General features: G+C 34.0%; 1 protein-coding gene across 12 annotated transcripts in view; it reads left to right on the forward strand.

The window, feature by feature from the left end:
• plekha7b (pleckstrin homology domain containing, family A member 7b) overlaps positions 1-19590 on the forward strand; it is a 100773-nt gene that overhangs the window by 58408 nt on the left and 22775 nt on the right. For all 12 annotated transcript variants that reach the window (XM_056363590.1, XM_056364167.1, XM_056363659.1 and 9 more), the window contains 8 exons: positions 239-340; positions 978-1089; positions 1320-1531; positions 2535-2726; positions 2807-2924; positions 3026-3117; positions 4035-4262; positions 6062-6289. In XM_056363590.1, coding sequence (XP_056219565.1) covers positions 239-340; positions 978-1089; positions 1320-1531; positions 2535-2726; positions 2807-2924; positions 3026-3117; positions 4035-4262; positions 6062-6289 — 1284 coding nt within the window. The remainder of the gene's footprint in view (positions 1-238; positions 341-977; positions 1090-1319; positions 1532-2534; positions 2727-2806; positions 2925-3025; positions 3118-4034; positions 4263-6061; positions 6290-19590) is intronic.

A 19590-nucleotide genomic window follows, 5' to 3' on the forward strand; every position in this document is an offset into this window, starting at 1 on the left:
AAGTAATTCAGATTCAAAAGCTTGGTTCCAAGTGAGAAAACAAAATAAAACTGAGAAACTCAAGACACCTGCTCTCTGCTACTCTTACATACATTTCACCATGCGACTGTAAATCTCTGTATAATGGGTTTGAACTTTGAAACCTTTAAAGTAGCATTGGCTCATGAGATGAGTACACTCTCTGAAAGCTGTTTCATGTGTTATTATAACATGAAGTGTGTCCTGTTTTGTTCTGCAGGAGATGGAGAACGCATGGAATGAGTACAGCCAGCTGGAGAGAGATGTGGACTGGCTGAAGTCTGCCCTGCAGGGACAGATGAACCGCAGTGATCTTTCTCAGGTCTGTGGCTCAGTGATCTCAGTTAACAAACACAAGCAGTCACTAACTCTCATGGATGGGTGTGTGTGGGAATGTGTTACAGACTTCTTATGTACAGGCAAAACAAATAATTCTGTGTGGTTGATAACTGTTCAGAGGATCATGCGTTGGCTATAAATTAAAAACTATATTTTGGCAATACAAATGACTCGTCATCAATAAAGGAGCTATATGTACGTTTTTGCAATTGGTACGTAGCCCGCGTTAGCATTACAAGCTGTTTGCTTACCAGACTGGAAGAAATGTTGCAGAATCAAACTTCATTCCTTTACTTGCCAAGAGCTGTCACCAAGCGGTGGAAAGCAATGTCAATGTTGGCTCTTGTTTTTCTTCTATTTCTTTCACTTTTTGTATTCTACTGAAGTTAGCACGCTAACCAGCCCTGAAGGAGTAGAGCTGCTCAGAGGGAATATTATAATGTACAAAAACTGGTTGAATCTCTCAGCAAGCAACCATCACCACCACCAGCTCCTGGCAAGAAACCACTTTCGCTGGCAGAGAAAATGTACATATAGCTTCTTTAATGTCTTGGTCCACAAGTAATTTTACAGTGTGTGTCTATGTTTATGTGTGTGTTTCTGTGTTTCTCTGGGTGCAGCAAGAAAAGGTGCAGATCAGAAAGGAGCTGTGGAGGATTGAGGATGTTATCGCAGGCCTCAGCACCAGTAAAGCCAACTACAAAGTCACTATCTCCTCTGTTACTAACCCAGGTAAGACAATAGCTACTTGGAGGTTTCATGTGAACAAAGCAAATTATATTTTCTGTCTGAGCAATGCGATACATGCCACGAGGTTATGCTACTGTATCTTATCATTAAAGCCCTTAATCATGTACTCAGAAGCCTACTAATGCCTGAACATTTCCCATGTGAAAAGAAAGCACTGTCTTTACAGTGTGTGTGTGTTCTTGTTACATGTTCATATACATCGAATTCCCCAGAGAGGAAATTTGTGCCTTCAGTATCGGTGTCATCAGTGCCTTCTGTGTCTGGGAGCCCGTCTGCTATGGAGATGAGATTGTCCCAGAAGCAGCAGCAGCAACAGCAGCACAGCCCCCACCTCAGTCCTAGTAGCCACACCCCCACCCTTTCCTCCAGCCCTAGCCAGCAGCCTTTACACCACTCTACAACCATCACCAGTGGACTTAAATGGGTGAGTGACCCCTGCCAAAACTGCAACTTCAGCTGGTTCTTACAAAATAAAGACAATTTTGCATGAAAGGCAGACTCGCATTAAGTGTTTGCACCATGCAGTTTGTGTAGGGTTGCTAAACTAGTCATGTTTTTCATGTGCTCTCTCCAACTGTTGAACCAGTGTGATTGGTCAAAAATATTATATGTCCGCTTACAGAGAAGCTTCATCTTTTCTCTTTTGGATCAGTGTTTCCATTTATACTTTTTCATCAGCACTAGATTAAGTTTGAGCTGTCGATTATTTTTATTATAAATTAGTTTGCCTTTTTGTTTTCAATTAATAAATTAACCGTTTAGTTGATCAAATGTAAAAGTAGTGAGAAATCACAATTTCACAGGGTGATGTCTTCAAAGTGCTTGTTTGATATATCCAACAGTCCAAATCCCAAAAAGATATTCAGTTTACAATGATATAAAAGGCAAAAGGAAAAAAACAGGAAAATGGCAAATTCTCATACGTGAGTAGCTGAAAGTAGTGAATAATTATTTTTGGCCCAAAAAATGAACAAAACACAGCTCAAAGGTGCCCTGTGGTGTTTTCTTGGAAACAAACAAAATGATGTTGACATCCAGTGTTACTCACCAAAACTCAATGGTTACTGTATATCCTTGAGGTTTAACAAAGGTGTAGAGTGCATTTCCTTCCCCATGAAGCATTTGCAAATCCAATTTTACTTCCAGCATATCTTATATCCATATTTACTAGTCAGCAGAGACTTCCTTTCTGCCTTTGCTGGTGCATTGCAGCACATCTTGGCACGTTATCATCACCTGTTGATCAGTGGAATAGTGTGACACCGTTGGTAGGACTATGTATTGTGTTACCCATGTGCAGACACATGTGCACATGCATTCTTCATGTGCATCCATGAGATAAACAAAATGAGGACCCACTCATAGAAAAACAATACTTGTTTGTCATTTTAAGTAGTCTCAGTATTTAACAGTTTTTCTGTGTGCAGGGTGAGGAAGATGTGCCTCCCAGACCTCCTCTACCTCAGCTCTACAGTCCTGATGAGCACCCCCCTGCTGTGCCCCCGCTGCCCCGGGAGACAACGGTCATCAGACACACTTCTGTACGTGGCCTCAAACGACAGTCAGATGAACGCAAAAGGGACAGAGAGATTGGCCAGTACACTAATGGAGACAGTAAGGTACATGCACTACCTGTGTATATTTGTGGTTTCTGCTGCTTGAATGTCATCTGTTTCTAATCTTTGTCTGTGTATCTCAGGTGGAACTTAGGCCTTTTCTGAGCAATCCAGAGCTTATGGGGGCTGGAGACGGCTCCAGCCACATCATTATTGGAGCATCCGGACATGATGGAGGTTATCAGACGTTACCCAGCAGAGGTACTTGGATGGTAGAGCCAGCAGAATTTAGATTGTTTTTGCTTTAGCTGTAGCATTTTTTTTGAAAACAGTGTATTAATGTTTGTTGGATTTCCCCTCAGGAATGGCTGGATCCTCACTTAGACTAAATCAGTCTTCAAGCATTTCCTCATATGTGACCATCCGAAGAGCAGCCTCAGCTGTCGGCATGAAGGTGAGGCAATGAGGTGAATTAAATACGCAGAATCAAATCAAATAATGAAGAGTGAAACAAAAGTGAGTACCCAAATCAACAGAGAGACAGCACAGATATAGTAGCATGTAGCTCCAATTCTAGATGATATCAGTGAAATTGATGAATGAATTCATCATCACATTAAGTTCTTTGATATTAATTAATTGATATTAATACTTCTGGCTCTCTTAAGTGCTCCATCAGAGTCAGCTTGAAGTGTTCACAGGTGGGAAGACAATGACGGATCCTGTTTTTATTTTCTGCACTACAGACCTGAAAGAATACAATATTTATAATATATGATTTGTAATATAATGTAATAATTAACCATCTTCAGATTTAGATCTTGACATTTATATTTTACTGTGTTTAGAAATCACGGTCCAAACTTGTGTTTATCCCATGGTTCTTTTTGTGTTTGTGTGTTTTACTAGAATATAATCCATATCCATAATTTTCAAAATGTCAGATTTTGGTTGCAATATATCTTATTCATTTAGACAGAACCTACAGCTACAGTTTAATAGATAGAAAATGTAAGCAATAATATATTGCCTTTACTTAAAAACATTCTACAAACGTTATTCAAATTCCTTATTAATAAGGATTATTCTGGAGAAGAAAAATAAGCATTTGTGGGCCTGGACACTTTTACACTGTTTGTAATCTACAATGTGCACCGGATTCTCTCTGAATGCTCAAATTATAACCTCAGAAATGTCTCAGTTGTGAAAACTGGATAGTGTACTGTGTTCTTTTTGCCTTTCTAATTAACATCAACTACTGTATGCTTTTACCTTCTTGTTTGTTTTTGTTGTTTTTTTAATTCCACTTCTTTGCCTTCTGCTGCACCTTTTGCTCTTATTATCAACTCTCTTTCCTCCCACTCCTCTCAGGAGAGACCAAAAAGTGCCTTGGAGCGTCTGTACTCTGGGGAGCCGGCACAGCAGCAGAGGGGGAAGATGAGTGCTGATGAGCAGCTGGAGAGGATGAAGAGGCACCAGAAGGCCCTCGTCCGCCAGCGCAAACGCACCCTGAGTCACGGAGACCGACACGCCTCTTCAACGTCACGCACCTCGTCTTCGTCCTCATCCTCACGCCCACTTTCTGCAGACATGGGATCAGTATGTTACTAGAACAGTATCACACATCACACTCTCAAGCATGACGACAACCATACTGAGAGTGGCGATCTACAGTTGTCATGCATGCCTTTACTCAGAGTAGTGGGTATTTTCTCTGTTCCTGGCATTACAAAGTTGATAGTGATACATTAAATTAGTGTAATATGGTAATTCACTACGTGGCTCTAACGGTGCTTCTTTCATGCATGTTGTTTTCAGACTTTAGCAGGACTTATTCACAGCAGACATATTGACTTGTTGAAGTAGGAAAAAGCACAGGGTTTCCTAATAACATTAACAATGGCTCTGTTTTGTTCTACTGTCCCATTGAGCCATGACAATGACACAGTGAGACATGACCCTCAAACTGAAACTAAATGGAATTCAGCCATCATTGTTTATATTACTTACTCCCGTGATTTTCCTGCTGTAACATGTAAAAAAGTCTCCGCTGAACAAGGCCTATACAGATAACAGTTTCTGCTCTACAAACTATAGCACAAAAAGTATGTACCATACTAATATAACTGTTGAAAATCTTTATTATGAAGTGAAAGTAATGACAATTACAGTGAGTAGAGATGGTGGTCTTGCTCAAAATCTTTACAAATAATATATCTTGCCTATGAAAACACATAACACACTAATTACCTCAGACATATGACCTTAATGCCATCTACACCTCGCATTCATCCATTTCTGGGTATTTTTCTCATTTTTTCTTTGTTGTAGACACTAACATTGCTTCGTCCATCCCTTCTCCCCTCTCCTCACCAATCTTTCCATTTCTCGGATGTGGTAGTTTTCACTCTGGCAGTATGCTTTTACCATACTACCATATTGTTTTCTAACCTGTAACAGTGGCTGTGCTTCCAGGTGTATTTTTGAGTGTCTATACGTGTGTGTGTGTGTGTGTGTGTGTGTGTGTGTGTGAGAGAGAGAGAGAGAGAGAGAGAGAGAGAGAGAGAGAGTGAGGGAGTGAGGGAGAGAAAGTGAAAGAGAGTGCAGACTTATTTTCTACTTAACAAAACATTGACATACACTGAGCAATGCCTATTTAAGTCTACTCAACTCAACCTCATCAAAGCATTTTTCTCACTTAATTTTTTATATTTTTAAATGAAGACAAAGATGGTCTGAGTGTTTATGGCTTGGGACCTACTGATTTCCCATTTATCACCCCCAGGCTTTGTGAGAGGACACCTTTATTTATACAATACTAATGTGTATGACATCCATTTCAATATCAAAACATAGGTTAAGTGATCTCACTGTTTGCTCAGTGTTTTTATCTGCTAATTAATTGTTAGTTATAAGAACCCTTTTTCATATGTGAATGTTTGCAAATAAATAAACATTATTTTCTAATAAACACATATTGCCATGTTTTTTATTAATTATATGGATGTGTTTGGTGAAACTGTCATCGGTGTAAGTGTTTTTCTGTCTTGTTTATTTCAGTGCCATTGTGCTGTCTTCCTTATCTATGTTGTAGTGGATTTACCGCATGCTCTTATTCAAGAGCTTTCGATTTCATATAGGCATGCATACTCATTTATGCATGCTCCCTCTTTTTCTATTTCACACCTGTACACACCCACGCACACCCTCTCTGTTTCTCTGTCACTGCAGCCTTTAATGTTAGCATACCAGTAATAACTAGTGTGCTGTACAGTGCTTGTTTTATGAGTGTGAAGGCAAGTGTCAGTTTCACATTTACTTGATAATCAAGACATCTTGATGGCAACATCCTATAATTTGTTTCACAGTTTTTTTTTTTCCCTGTGTGCGTTATCCAGTGGAAGAGAGAGCAGGAGTTTGACCTGCAGTTGCTGGAGAGGGCTGTTCAGGGGGAGGAGGCACAGGGAGTTAGGAGTGTCCAGGGGGAGGAAAGACCTCCCGAGCACAAAGAAAGACCCCGTTCACACTCCGACGAATGGCTCACCTTTCGCTCCATGGCCACAACTCCTCCTGCGCATGAAGCTGACCTGGAAGCACTGGACTATGATGTGGACCTTAACAAAGAAGTAAGTTCTCTTTGTCTCAGTGAATAAATACAGCTGATGAGTTTAATGTCAACACATAAAGATGATAAAGGTAGAAGAAGAAAACATAACACTCACCCAAAGACAAGAAAGAGCTGGGGTGTGTGTAACCACAGTCCAAACAGTACAAAAAATATTTTGTACACACAAATCACTAAGATTGTTCCTTTCATTCAACTTAGTGAACTTAGATCCTGAGAACTGAATATCAAGAACAATCTAACTGATTTGGGTGTGTGAACCCATTTTTATACGTCGCATACAGAAATTCAAAAAATAACCTTGAATTCATCAAAAACTTGTGGGTGTGCTGGATATACATCACAGTGAGTAGTCATGTGACTGAACCCAGACCCCACGGGGCATCCTCATACATTTTCTGTTAGAATTTATGGTTTGCTCATTTTGTCCTATTCTGGATCACAGCATCACATGAACACCCTCTTTTGGTAGGTGGTGTGAAAACCACAAGCAATAGTATAAACTAGGGCTTATTGTGAAGGACAGACAAATGAGTTAGAAGAAAAGAGACGGCATTTGACGTGACTTAAAACTAACTTACAAATAATACTCCGTTGAATGAAAATGCCATAGCTCTCATGTACTAGCCCTTATGTGCAGCTGCATTCTTCCTGGTCTGTGCTTGCCAAAGGTGGAGGTTTGTTCTCAACATTGGTAGGGACACAACAACTCCGCCACCCCTCAAAAACAAAGAGATTGGCTTTTTAATGCCTTCAACCAAATGGTTTATTAACATATAAGATATGAATTTACATTCAGGAATGCCCATATAGAAATGTAATATATGTACATGTGTTGAATTTCCATATATAAAATGTATGTACATATGAAGTAAAATCATATTATTTAAAGTATAGCTCATATATATATATATATATATATATATATATATGAGCTATACTTTAAATAGACATGAATTGATGTACGTTATAAACTTATATCTTCATATATCCAGAGGATGTATGTATGTCATAATAATATATCCTCTTATAGGTGACACATATGGTAACATCAGTCTTAATATAGGGACATACTATATATGTCATGTATAGTATGACTTTTTTACGACATAAAAAGTCTTAAGAACATCAAAGGAATGAAGAGTCATAAAAAAGTCATACTATAGTTAGGCATAAAAAGTCATAAAAACGTCAAAGAATAGTAAGCCATATAAAGATTTAGCAATATAATGCATTAGAGTTGGATGTCTTTCGACTTTGAGAGGAGACTGGAGGTGGGCTTCAAACCCAAGACCGTCTCATTTTGAGGAATCAGTTCTAAACATTGCACCACCGAGCTTACACATTAGTAACACACAACAACAACATGGTATACTAGGGCATAAAAAGTCATAAAAAAGTCACGGTATAGTAAGGCATAAAAAGTCATAAAAACGTCATAGTATAGTAAGGCATAAAAAATCATAAAAACATCACAGAATAGTAAGGGATATATAGTTTTAGCATTGTAAGGCATTAAAGTTTCCTTTTAACCTAATGTGGATGTCTTTTGACTGTGAAAGGAGGCTGAAGCTGGGCTTCAAACCCACTACCCTCTTGTTGTGAGACAGCAGTTCTAACCATTGCACCACCAAGCTTACCTGTTTATGAGTACGGCATAAAAACGTCTTCGTGTAATTAGGTATTAAAAGTCAAAAAGTAAAAAAAAAAAAAAAAAAACGACATAGTATAGAAAAGCATAAAAAAGTCATAGTATATATTAAGGCATAAAAAATCATCAAAAAAATCAAAGAATATTTATCAAATAAAGTTTTAGCATTGTAAGACATTAGAATTGCCTTTGAACCTGTGTTTTCACTTGGAAAGGCGACTGGAGCCTGGATTCAAACCCAGAACCTTCTCATTGTGAGGCATCAGTTCTAACCATTATACCACAAAACTTGCCCTTTTCTGAGTATTGTAACACACAACAACATCATACTACAGTAGGGCAAAAAAATTCATGAAAACAACATAATATAGTGAGGCATAAAAAATCTTAAAAATGTCATAAGGCATAAAAAAATTATAATAATGAAATATTATAGTAAGGCATAAACTGTCATAAAAACATCATAGTATAGTAAGGCATAAAAATGTCATAATATAGTAAGGCATAAAAAATAATGAAAAACGAAATAGTATAGAAAGGCAAAAAAAGTCATGAAAACGAGAATAGTAAGGCATATAGAGTTAAAGTATTTCAAGATATTAACCTAATGTGGATGTTCTTTGAATGTGAGAGGAGGCTGAAAACGGGCTTCGAACACACGACCTAATAGTATTGTAACACACAACAACATCATACTATAGTAGGGCAAAAAAATTCATGAAAACAACATAATATAGTAAGGCATAAAGTGTCATAAAAACATCATAGTATGGTAAGGCGTAAAAATGTCATAGTAAATTAAGGCATAAAAAGTCAGAAAAATAACAGTTTGGTAAGGCGTAAAAAGTAATAAAAACGAAATAGTATAGTAAGGCATAAAAAGTCATAAACACGTCATAGTACAGCATAAAAAGTCATGAAAACATCATAGTAAAGTAAGGCATAAAAAGTCATAAAAACGACATATAGTAAGGTATAAAAAATCTTATGAAAAGTCATAAACATGTCATGTAGTACGGCATAAAAAGTAGGGCCCGACCGATATGGATTTTTTGGGGCCGATGCCGATTCCGATATTAGGGAATAAAAAATTCCGATAACCCGAACCCGATAATCAGCCGATTAAATTTTTACATTTTTCAATTTAAAAAAAGACAAAATACCTGTCTTTGATGGCTTGAATATAGTTCCAAACACTTGTTACAAAGATATAAATTGAAGGGAGAACATTTTACTATTTTCAAATGCTTTTATCAGAAAGTGTGTAGAGCAAGCAGTTGCAATCATTTCCATGAACAATTTGTCCATTTCCTTTGTTCTTGAGTCATTGGGGGTCCACTTTGTGGTCCTATCAAAGGCTTGCATGAGTGTGGGCTGAGTTTGTGACTGTGACACTTTCTTTGATTGTGCCATCTTACCCTGTGCTTCCTCATAAACATCATCATGTTTAGCTTTAAGGTGCTGCCATAGGTTGGTTGTGTTTTTTGCTTTTTGCTTGCTTGATCCCTGGCTTATAGAAGTTGCACAAATATTACAGACTGCTTCACCAGTGACATTCTTGGTGAAGAAGTCCCACACCATACTACGACCTTCTTTTGCCATCTGTAAAAAAAAACAGTAAGACATAATATGCATTAGTTAAAAAATAATGTTACAAATCTGTCTAGGTATGTGCGCCATTTTTAAACTCAGACATTAAGCATTTGTCTTACTTGTTGTTGACATAAATATGGCGTGTACACTCCTGGCTAACGTTAATGGCTAACATTAGCCGCTAACGGCTAATCTTTCCCCTCTCTGTCAGCGAGAGCAGAGCTGAGTCCTCCGTGTGGACACAGACATAGGTGGAGAATTGTGTACACACCCCGCATGACAATAACAAGGCAACTCTGGACTCACAGGGGAATAGCACTGGTGATTCATAACAAAAATATTGGATGAAAATATGAACGAGTTTCACGGCAGATTATGTGTTATTAAGAAGCTGCATTGTCAGTGCCCTGATCACTGCCATTATATGGATATATCCATATAATATAATTTGCTCTGGTCTTATCTAGTCTGGTAGCATGCAGCTACTTGAGTGAGCATAATATTACTCTGAGCTACTGTAACGTTACAGTTACGTTCATTGTGCCGTTACTGACTTGGTTAAAGTGTTTAGCAAGGTAATATTTGAGCTAGGTTATCCTTACTTTAGCTTGCTAACATATCAGTCAAGCGTGACAGACACAACAAGGCACGTCATGGGAAACTTACTGAGTTATTGTTTATTTTACAAACTAGTTAAACTTATGACTTACCATTGAGGCAAACCGCTCGGTTTAGGCCTGGCAAATGCGCTGTCGGCTCTTCAGTCTTCACTATTTCACTCTGCTGCGGTTTGACTGTGAAGCGTGACATGAAAGCAGTCGGAGCGTCCACTACTGGATACGTAACACAAGGACATCATTTCTAAGAAAAATACCATATTACCTGCCTTTTATTATTGAAAAATGAGTGTAAACATCGGCGTCAATCGGCCAACTTTTGGCCGATTACCGATTATTCTCTAATGGCTATAATCGGCCGATTAAATCGGCCGGTCGATTAATCGGTCGGGCCCTAATAAAAAGTAATAAAAACATCATAGTACAAAAAAATCATAAAACGTCATAAAGACAACATAGTTTAGTAAGGCAAAAAAAGTCATGAACACGACATAGTATAGTAAGGCACAAAAAGTCATAAAAATGACATAGTATAGTAAGGCATAAAAATGTCATAGTATAGTAAGTCAAAAAATTCATAAAAATGACATAGTATAGTGAGGCACAAAAAGTCATAAAAATGACATAGTATAGTAAGGCATAAAAATGTCATGGTATAGTAAGTCAAAAAATTCATAAAAATTACATAGTATAGTAAGGCAAAAAACTTAATAGTATAGTAAGGCACAAAAAGTCATAAAAATGACATGGTATAGTAAGGCAAAAAAATATAGTAGTATAGTAAGGCAAAAGAAGTGATAAAACGACATAGTATAGTACGGCAAAAAAAAGTGATAAAAATGACATAGTATAGTAAGGCACAAAAAGTCATAAAAACGACATATATAATAAGGCATAAAAACGACATAGTATAGTAAAGTACAAAAAGTCATAAAAACGACATAGTATAGTAAGGCACAAAAAGTCATAAAGATGACATAGTATAGTAAGGCGAAAAAAGTCATAAAAACGACATAGTATAGTAAGGCACAAAAAGTCATAAAAATGACATAGTATAGTAAAGTACAAAAAGTCAAAAAAACGACATAGTATAGTAAGGCACAAAAAGTCATAAAAATGACATAGTATAGTGAGGCGAAAAAAGTCATAAAAACGACATAGTATAGTAAGTCAAAAAATTCATAAAAATTACATAGTATAGTAAGGCAAAAAACTTAATAGTATAGTAAGGCACAAAATGTCATAAAAACGATATAGTATAGTAAGGCAAAAAAAAGTGATAAAAATGACATAGTATAGTAAGGCAAAAAAACTTCATAGTATAGTAAGGTGCAAGGAGTCATAAAAAAGACATAGTATAGTAAGGCACAAAAAGTCATAAAAACGACATAGTATAGTAAGGCAAAAAATCTTCATAGTATAGTAAGGTGCAAGGAGTCATAAAAACGACATAGTATAGTAAGGCACAAAAAGTCATAAAAACAACATAGTATAGTAAGGCAAAAAAAGTCATGAACACGACATAGTATAGTAAGGCACAAAAAGTCATAAAAATGACATAGTATAGTAAGGCATAAAAATGTCATAGTATAGTAAGTCAAAAAATTCATAAAAATGACATAGTATAGTGAGGCACAAAAAGTCATAAAAATGACATAGTATAGTAAGGCATAAAAATGTCATGGTATAGTAAGTCAAAAAATTCATAAAAATTACATAGTATAGTAAGGCAAAAAACTTAATAGTATAGTAAGGCACAAAAAGTCATAAAAATGACATGGTATAGTAAGGCAAAAAAATATAGTAGTATAGTAAGGCAAAAGAAGTGATAAAACGACATAGTATAGTACGGCAAAAAAAAGTGATAAAAATGACATAGTATAGTAAGGCACAAAAAGTCATAAAAACGACATATATAATAAGGCATAAAAACGACATAGTATAGTAAAGTACAAAAAGTCATAAAAACGACATAGTATAGTAAGGCACAAAAAGTCATAAAGATGACATAGTATAGTAAGGCGAAAAAAGTCATAAAAACGACATAGTATAGTAAGGCACAAAAAGTCATAAAAATGACATAGTATAGTAAAGTACAAAAAGTCAAAAAAACGACATAGTATAGTAAGGCACAAAAAGTCATAAAAATGACATAGTATAGTGAGGCGAAAAAAGTCATAAAAACGACATAGTATAGTAAGTCAAAAAATTCATAAAAATTACATAGTATAGTAAGGCAAAAAACTTAATAGTATAGTAAGGCACAAAATGTCATAAAAACGATATAGTATAGTAAGGCAAAAAAAGTGATAAAAATGACATAGTATAGTAAGGCAAAAAAACTTCATAGTATAGTAAGGTGCAAGGAGTCATAAAAAAGACATAGTATAGTAAGGCACAAAAAGTCATAAAAACGACATAGTATAGTAAGGCAAAAAATCTTCATAGTATAGTAAGGTGCAAGGAGTCATAAAAACGACATAGTATAGTAAGGCACAAAAAGTCATAAAAACAACATAGTATAGTAAGGCAAAAAAAGTCATAAAAACGACATAGTTTAGTAAGGCACAAAAAGTCATAAAAATGACATAGTATAGTAAGGCAAAAAAATATCATAGTATAGTAAGGCAAAAAAAAAGTGATAAAAACTTCATAGTATAGTAAGGCAAAAAAACTTCATAGTATAGTAAGGTGCAAGGAGTCATAAAAACGACATAGTTTAGTAAGGCACAAAAAGTCATAAAAATGACATAGTATAGTAAGGCAAAAAAATATCATAGTATAGTAAGGCAAAAAAAAAGTGATAAAAACTTCATAGTATAGTAAGGCAAAAAAACTTCATAGTATAGTAAGGTGCAAGGAGTCATAAAAACGACATAGTATAGTAAGGCAAAAAAAGTCAAAAAAACTTCATAGTATAGTAAGGCAAAAAAATGTCATGGTATAGTAAGGTAAAAAAGAGTGATAAAAGTGACATAGTATAGTCAGGCAAAAAATCTTCATAGTATAGTAAGGTGCAAGGAGTCATAAAAACGACATAGTTTAGTAAGGCACAAAAAGTCATAAAAATGACATAGTATAGTAAGGCAAAAAAATATCATAGTATAGTAAGGCAAAAAAAAAGTGATAAAAACTTCATAGTATAGTAAGGCAAAAAAATATAGTATAGTAAGGCAAAAAAAAGTGATAAAAACTTCATAGTATAGTAAGGCAAAAAAACTTCATAGTATAGTAAGGTGCAAGGAGTCATAAAAACAACATAGTATAGTAAGGTAAAAAAAGTCAAAAAAACTTCATAGTATAGTAAGTCAAAAAAATATCATAGTATAGTAAGGCAAAAAAAAAGTGATGAAAACTTCATAGTATAGTAAGGCAAAAAAACTTCATAGTATAGTAAGGTGCAAGGAGTCATAAAAACGACATAGTATAGTAAGGCAAAAAAAGTCAAAAAAACTTCATAGTATAGTAAGGCACAAAAAGTGATAAAAATGACAAAGTATAGTGAGGCAAAAAAATATCGTAGTATAGTAAGGCAAAAGAAGTGATAAAACGACATAGTATAGTACGGCAAAAAAAAGTGATAAAAATGACATAGTATAGTAAGGCACAAAAAGTCATAAAAACGACATATATAATAAGGCATAAAAACGACATAGTAAAGTACAAAAAGTCATAAAAACGACATAGTATAGTAAGGCACAAAAAGTGATAAAAATGACATAGTATAGTAAGGCAAAAAAACTTCATAGTATAGTAAGGCAAAAAAAGTCAAAAAAACTTCATACTATAGTAAGGCAAAAAAAGTCATAAAAACGACATATAATGAGGCATAAAAACGACATAGTATAGTAAGGCAAAAAAAGTGATAAAAACGACATAGTATAGTAAGGCAAAAAAAGTCATAAAAACGACATAGTTTAGTAAGGCACAAAAAGTCATAAAAATGACAGTATAGTAAGGCAAAAAAAACTTCATAGTATAGTAAGGTGCAAGGAGTCATAAAAACGACATAGTATAGTAAGGCAAAAAAAGTAAAAAAAACTTCATCGTATAGTAAGGCAACAAAAGTCATAAAAACAACATATAATGAGGCATAAAAAACGACATAGTATAGTAAGGCAAAAAAAAGTGATAAAAATGACATAGTACAGTAAGGCAAAAAAAGTCATTAAAAACGACATAGTATAGTAAGGCACAAAAAAACTTCATAGTATAGTAAGGCAAAAAAAGTCAAAAAAACTTCATAGTATAGTAAGGCAAAAAAAGTCATAAAAACGACATATAATGAGGCATAAAAACGACATAGTTTAGTAAGGCACAAAAAGTCATAAAAATGACATAGTATAGTAAGTCAAAAAAATATCATAGTATAGTAAGGCAAAAAAAAAGTGATGAAAACTTCATAGTATAGTAAGGCAAAAAAACTTCATAGTATAGTAAGGTGCAAGGAGTCATAAAAACGACATAGTATAGTAAGGCAAAAAAAGTAAAAAAAACTTCATAGTATAGTAAGGCAAAAAAAGTCATAAAAACGACATATAATGAGGCATAAAAAACGACATAGTATCGTAAGGCAAAAAAAGTCATAAAAATGACATAGTACAGTAAGGCAAAAAAAGTCATAAAAACGACATAGTATAGTAAGGCAAAAAAACTTCATAGTATAGTAAGGCAAAAAAAGTCAAAAAAACTTCATAGTATAGTAAGGCAAAAAAAGTCATAAAAACGACATATAATGAGGCATAAAAACGACATAGTATAGTAAGGCAAAAAAAGTGATAAAAACGACATAGTATAGTAAGGCACAAAAAGTCATAAAAATGACAGTATAGTAAGGCAAAAAAAACTTCATAGTATAGTAAGGTGCAAGGAGTCATAAAAACGACATAGTATAGTAAGGCAAAAAAAGTAAAAAAAACTTCATAGTATAGTAAGGCACAAAAAGTGATAAAAATGACAAAGTATAGTGAGGCAAAAAAATATCGTAGTATAGTAAGGCAAAAGAAGTGATAAAACGACATAGTATAGTACGGCAAAAAAAAGTGATAAAAATGACATAGTATAGTAAGGCACAAAAAGTCATAAAAACGATATATATAATAAGGCATAAAAACGACATAGTAAAGTACAAAAAGTCATAAAAACGACATAGTATAGTAAGGCACAAAAAGTGATAAAAATGACATAGTATAGTAAGGCAAAAAAACTTCATAGTATGGTAAGGTGCAAGGAGTCATAAAAACATCATAGTATAGTAAGGCACAAAAAGTCATAAAAATGTCATGGTATAGTAAGGCAAAAAAAGTGATAAAAATGACATAGTATAGTAAGGCAAAAAAACTTCATAGTATAGTAAGGCAAAAAAAGTCAAAAAAACTTCATAGTATAGTAAGGCAAAAAAAATCATAAAAACGACATATAATGAGGCATAAAAACGACATAGTATAGTAAGGCAAAAAAAGTGATAAAAACGACATAGTATAGTAAGGCAAAAAAAGTCATAAAAACGACATAGTTTAGTAAGGCACAAAAAGTCATAAAATGACAGTATAGTAAGGCAAAAAAAGTCATAAAAACGACATAGTATAGTAAGGCACAAAAAAACTTCATAGTATAGTAAGGCAAAAAAAGTCAAAAAAACTTCATAGTATAGTAAGGCAAAAAAAGTCATAAAAACGACATATAATGAAGCATAAAAATGACATTGTATAGTAAGGCAAAAAAAGTCATAAAACCAAAATAGTATAGTAAGGTACAAAAAGTCACAAAAATGACATGGTATAGTAAGGCACAAAAAGTCATAAAAACGACATAGAATAGTAAGGCAAAAAAAAGTGATAAAAATGACATAGTATAGTTAGGCAAAAAAAGTCATAAAAACGGCATAGTATAGTAAGGCAAAAAAATGTCATAGTATAGTAAGGCACAAAAAGTCATAAAAACAACATAGTATAGTGAGGCACAAAAAGTCATAAAAATGACATAGTATAGTAAGGCAAAAAAAGTCATAAAAACGACATAGTATAGTAAGGCAAAAAAATGTCATAGTATAGTAAGGCACAAAAAGTCATAAAAATGACATAGTATAGTAAGGCAAAAAAAGTCATAAAAACGACATAGTATAGTAAGGCAAAAAAATGTCATAGTATAGTAAGGCACAAAAAGTCATAAAAATGACATAGTATAGTAAGGCAAAAAAATGTCATAGTATAGTAAGGCACAAAAAGTCATAAAAATGACATCGTATAGTAAGGCAAAAAAACTTCATAGTATAGTAAGGCACAAAAAGTCATAAAAACGACATAGTATAGTAAGGCACAAGAAGTCATAAAAATTACATAGTATAGTAAGGCAAAAAAATTTCACAGTATAGTAAGGCAAAAAAAAGTGATAAAAATGACATAGTATAGTAATGCACAAAAAGTGAAAAAATTACATAGTATAGTAAGGCACAAAAAGTCATAAAAACGACATATATAATAAGGCATAAAAACGACATAGTATAGTAAGGTACAAAAAGTCATAAAAACGACATATTATAGTAAGGCACAAAAAGTCATAAAAACGACATAGTATAGTAAGGCACAAAAAGTCATAATAATGACATAGTATAGTAAGGCACAAAAAGTCATAAAAATGACATAGTATAGTAAGGCAAAAAAATGTCATAGTATAGTAAGGCAAAAAAAAGTGATAAAAACGACATAGTATAGTAAGGCAAAAAAAAGTGATAAAAGTGACATAGTATAGTAAGGAAAAAAAACTTCATAGTATAGTAAGGTGCAAGGAGTCATAAAAACGGCACAGTATAGTAAGGCACAAAAATTCATAAAAACGACATATATAATAAGGCATAAAAACGACATAGTATAGTAAGGTACAAAAACTCATAAAAACGACATAGTATAGTAAGGCACAAAAAGTCATAAAAATGACATAGTATAGTAAGGCAAAAAAGTCATAAAAACGACATAGTATAGTAAGGCAAAAAAATGTCATAAAAACGACATAGTATAGTAAGGCAAAAAAAGTCATAAAAACGACATAGTATAGTAAGGCACAAAAAGTCATAAAAACGACATAGTATAGTAAGGCACAAAAAGTCTTAAAAACGACATAGTATAGTAAGGCACAAAAAGTCATAAAAACGACATAGTATAGTAAGGCACAAAAAGTCATAAAAACGACATAGTATAGTAAGGCACAAAAAGTCTTAAAAACGACATAGTATAGTAAGGCACAAAAAGTCATAAAAACGACATAGTATAGTAAGGCACAAAAAGTCATAATAATGACATAGTATAGTAAGGCACAAAAAGTCATAAAAATGACATAGTATAGTAAGGCACAAAAAGTCATAAAAATGACATAGTATAGTAAGGCAAAAAAAGTGATAAAAATGACATAGTATAGTAAGGCAAAAAAATTTCATAGTATAGTAAGGCAAAAAAAGTGATAAAAACGACATAGTATAGTAAGGCAAAAAAATGTCATCGTATAGTAAGGCCCAAAAAGTCATAAAAACGACATAGTATAGTAAGGCAAAAAAATGTCATAGTATAGTAAGGCACAAAAAGTCATAAAAACGACATATATAATAAGGCATAAAAATGACATAGTATAGTAAGGCAAAAAAAGACATAAAAATGACATAGTATAGTAAGACACAAAAATTTATAAAAACGACATGTGTAATAAGGCACAAAAAGTCATAAAAAGGACATAGTATAGTAAGACACAAAAAGTCACAAAAACGACAAGTAAGGCAAGTAAGTAAGGCACAAAAAGTCACAAAAACGACAAATATAATAAGGCACAAAAAGTAATAAAAAACGACATAGAATAGTAAGGCATACAATGTCATGAAAACAACAAAGGATAGTAAGGCATAGAAATGTCATAGTAAAGTAAGGCATAACAAGTCATAAAACTACATAAGGTTAAGGTTACTACGTAAGGTATAAAAAGTCAAAGTATAGTAAGGCATATGGAGTTCAATTACCGCAAAGTATTACAGATTCCTTTTAAGCTAACGTCTGTTTTTTTATTGTGAGAAGAGGCTGTATCGGGCTTCGTACCCACGAACTTCTTGGTTGCAAGGCATCAGCTCTAACCATCGCACCACCAAGCTTATGAGATAAGTTGTAATATATTAAGATACAACAACGTCATACTTTAGTAAGGAATAAAAAGTCATACAAACGTCATAGTATAGTAAGGGAATAAAAGTCATAAAAATTACATTGTATATAAAGGCATAGAAATGTCACAGTAAAGTAATACCTAACACCTTCTGACCTGAAGCAAAATTCAGGGTGGACATCTTTTGCATGTAAGAACAGGCTGGATCTCGGTTTCGAACCCACGACCCTCTAGTTGCTAAGCATCATTTCTAACCATTGCACCACCAGATGATCCAGCTCATTATAAAGTAAGACATAAAAATTCATAAAAACGACATAGTATAGTACAGGAATAAAAGTCATAAAAATTACATTGTATATTAAGGCATAGAAATGTCATAGTAAAGTAAGACCTAATACCTTCTGACCTGAAGCAGAATTTAGGGTGGACGTCTTTTGCATGTAAGAACAGGATTGAACCCGGTGTTGAACCCACGACCCTCTAGTTGCTAAGCAGCATTTCTAACCATTGCACCATCAGATAATCAACTTTGTAATGCATAGAATGTCATTAAAACGACATAGTATAGTAAGGCACAAAAAGTCATAAAAACTACATAGAATAGTAAGTCATAAAAATATAATAAGTATAGTAAGGTATAAAAAGAATTTTTATGCTAACATGTTTGTTTTTTAATGTGAGAGGAGGCTTTGTTGCGCTTCGCACCCACGAACTTCTTGCTGCAAGGCATCAGCACTAACCATTGCACCACCAAGCTTAGTATACTATATTAAGATACAACAATCTCATACTTCAGTAAGGCATAAAAACTCATACAAACGTCATAGTATAGTAAGGGAATAAAAGTCATTAAAACGACATTGTATATTAAGGCATAGAAATGTCATAGTAAAGTAAGACATAAAACCTTCTGACCTGAAGCATTATTTAATGTGGATGCTCTTTGAATGTGAGAGCAGGTATTGAACCCACAACCTTCTAGTTGTCTAGCACCAGTTCTAACCATTGCACTACCAGATCACCCATGTTGTATCAGAGTAAGGCATACAATTTCATGAAAACGCCATAGTATAGTACAGGAATAAAAGTCATAAAAACGACATTGTATATTAAGGCATAGAAATGTCATAGTAAAGTAAGACATAATACATTCTGACCTAAAGCAGAATTTAACGTGGATGTCTTTTGCATGTAAGACCAGGCTGGAAGCCAGTTTTGAACTCAGGACCTTCTAGTTATCAAGCATCAGTACTAACCATTGCACCACCAGATCACCTATGTCACATAGTATAGTAA

The sequence above is a fragment of the Seriola aureovittata genome, chromosome 1 (genome assembly GCF_021018895.1).
Source record: "Seriola aureovittata isolate HTS-2021-v1 ecotype China chromosome 1, ASM2101889v1, whole genome shotgun sequence".
Taxonomy (NCBI): domain Eukaryota; kingdom Metazoa; phylum Chordata; class Actinopteri; order Carangiformes; family Carangidae; genus Seriola; species Seriola aureovittata.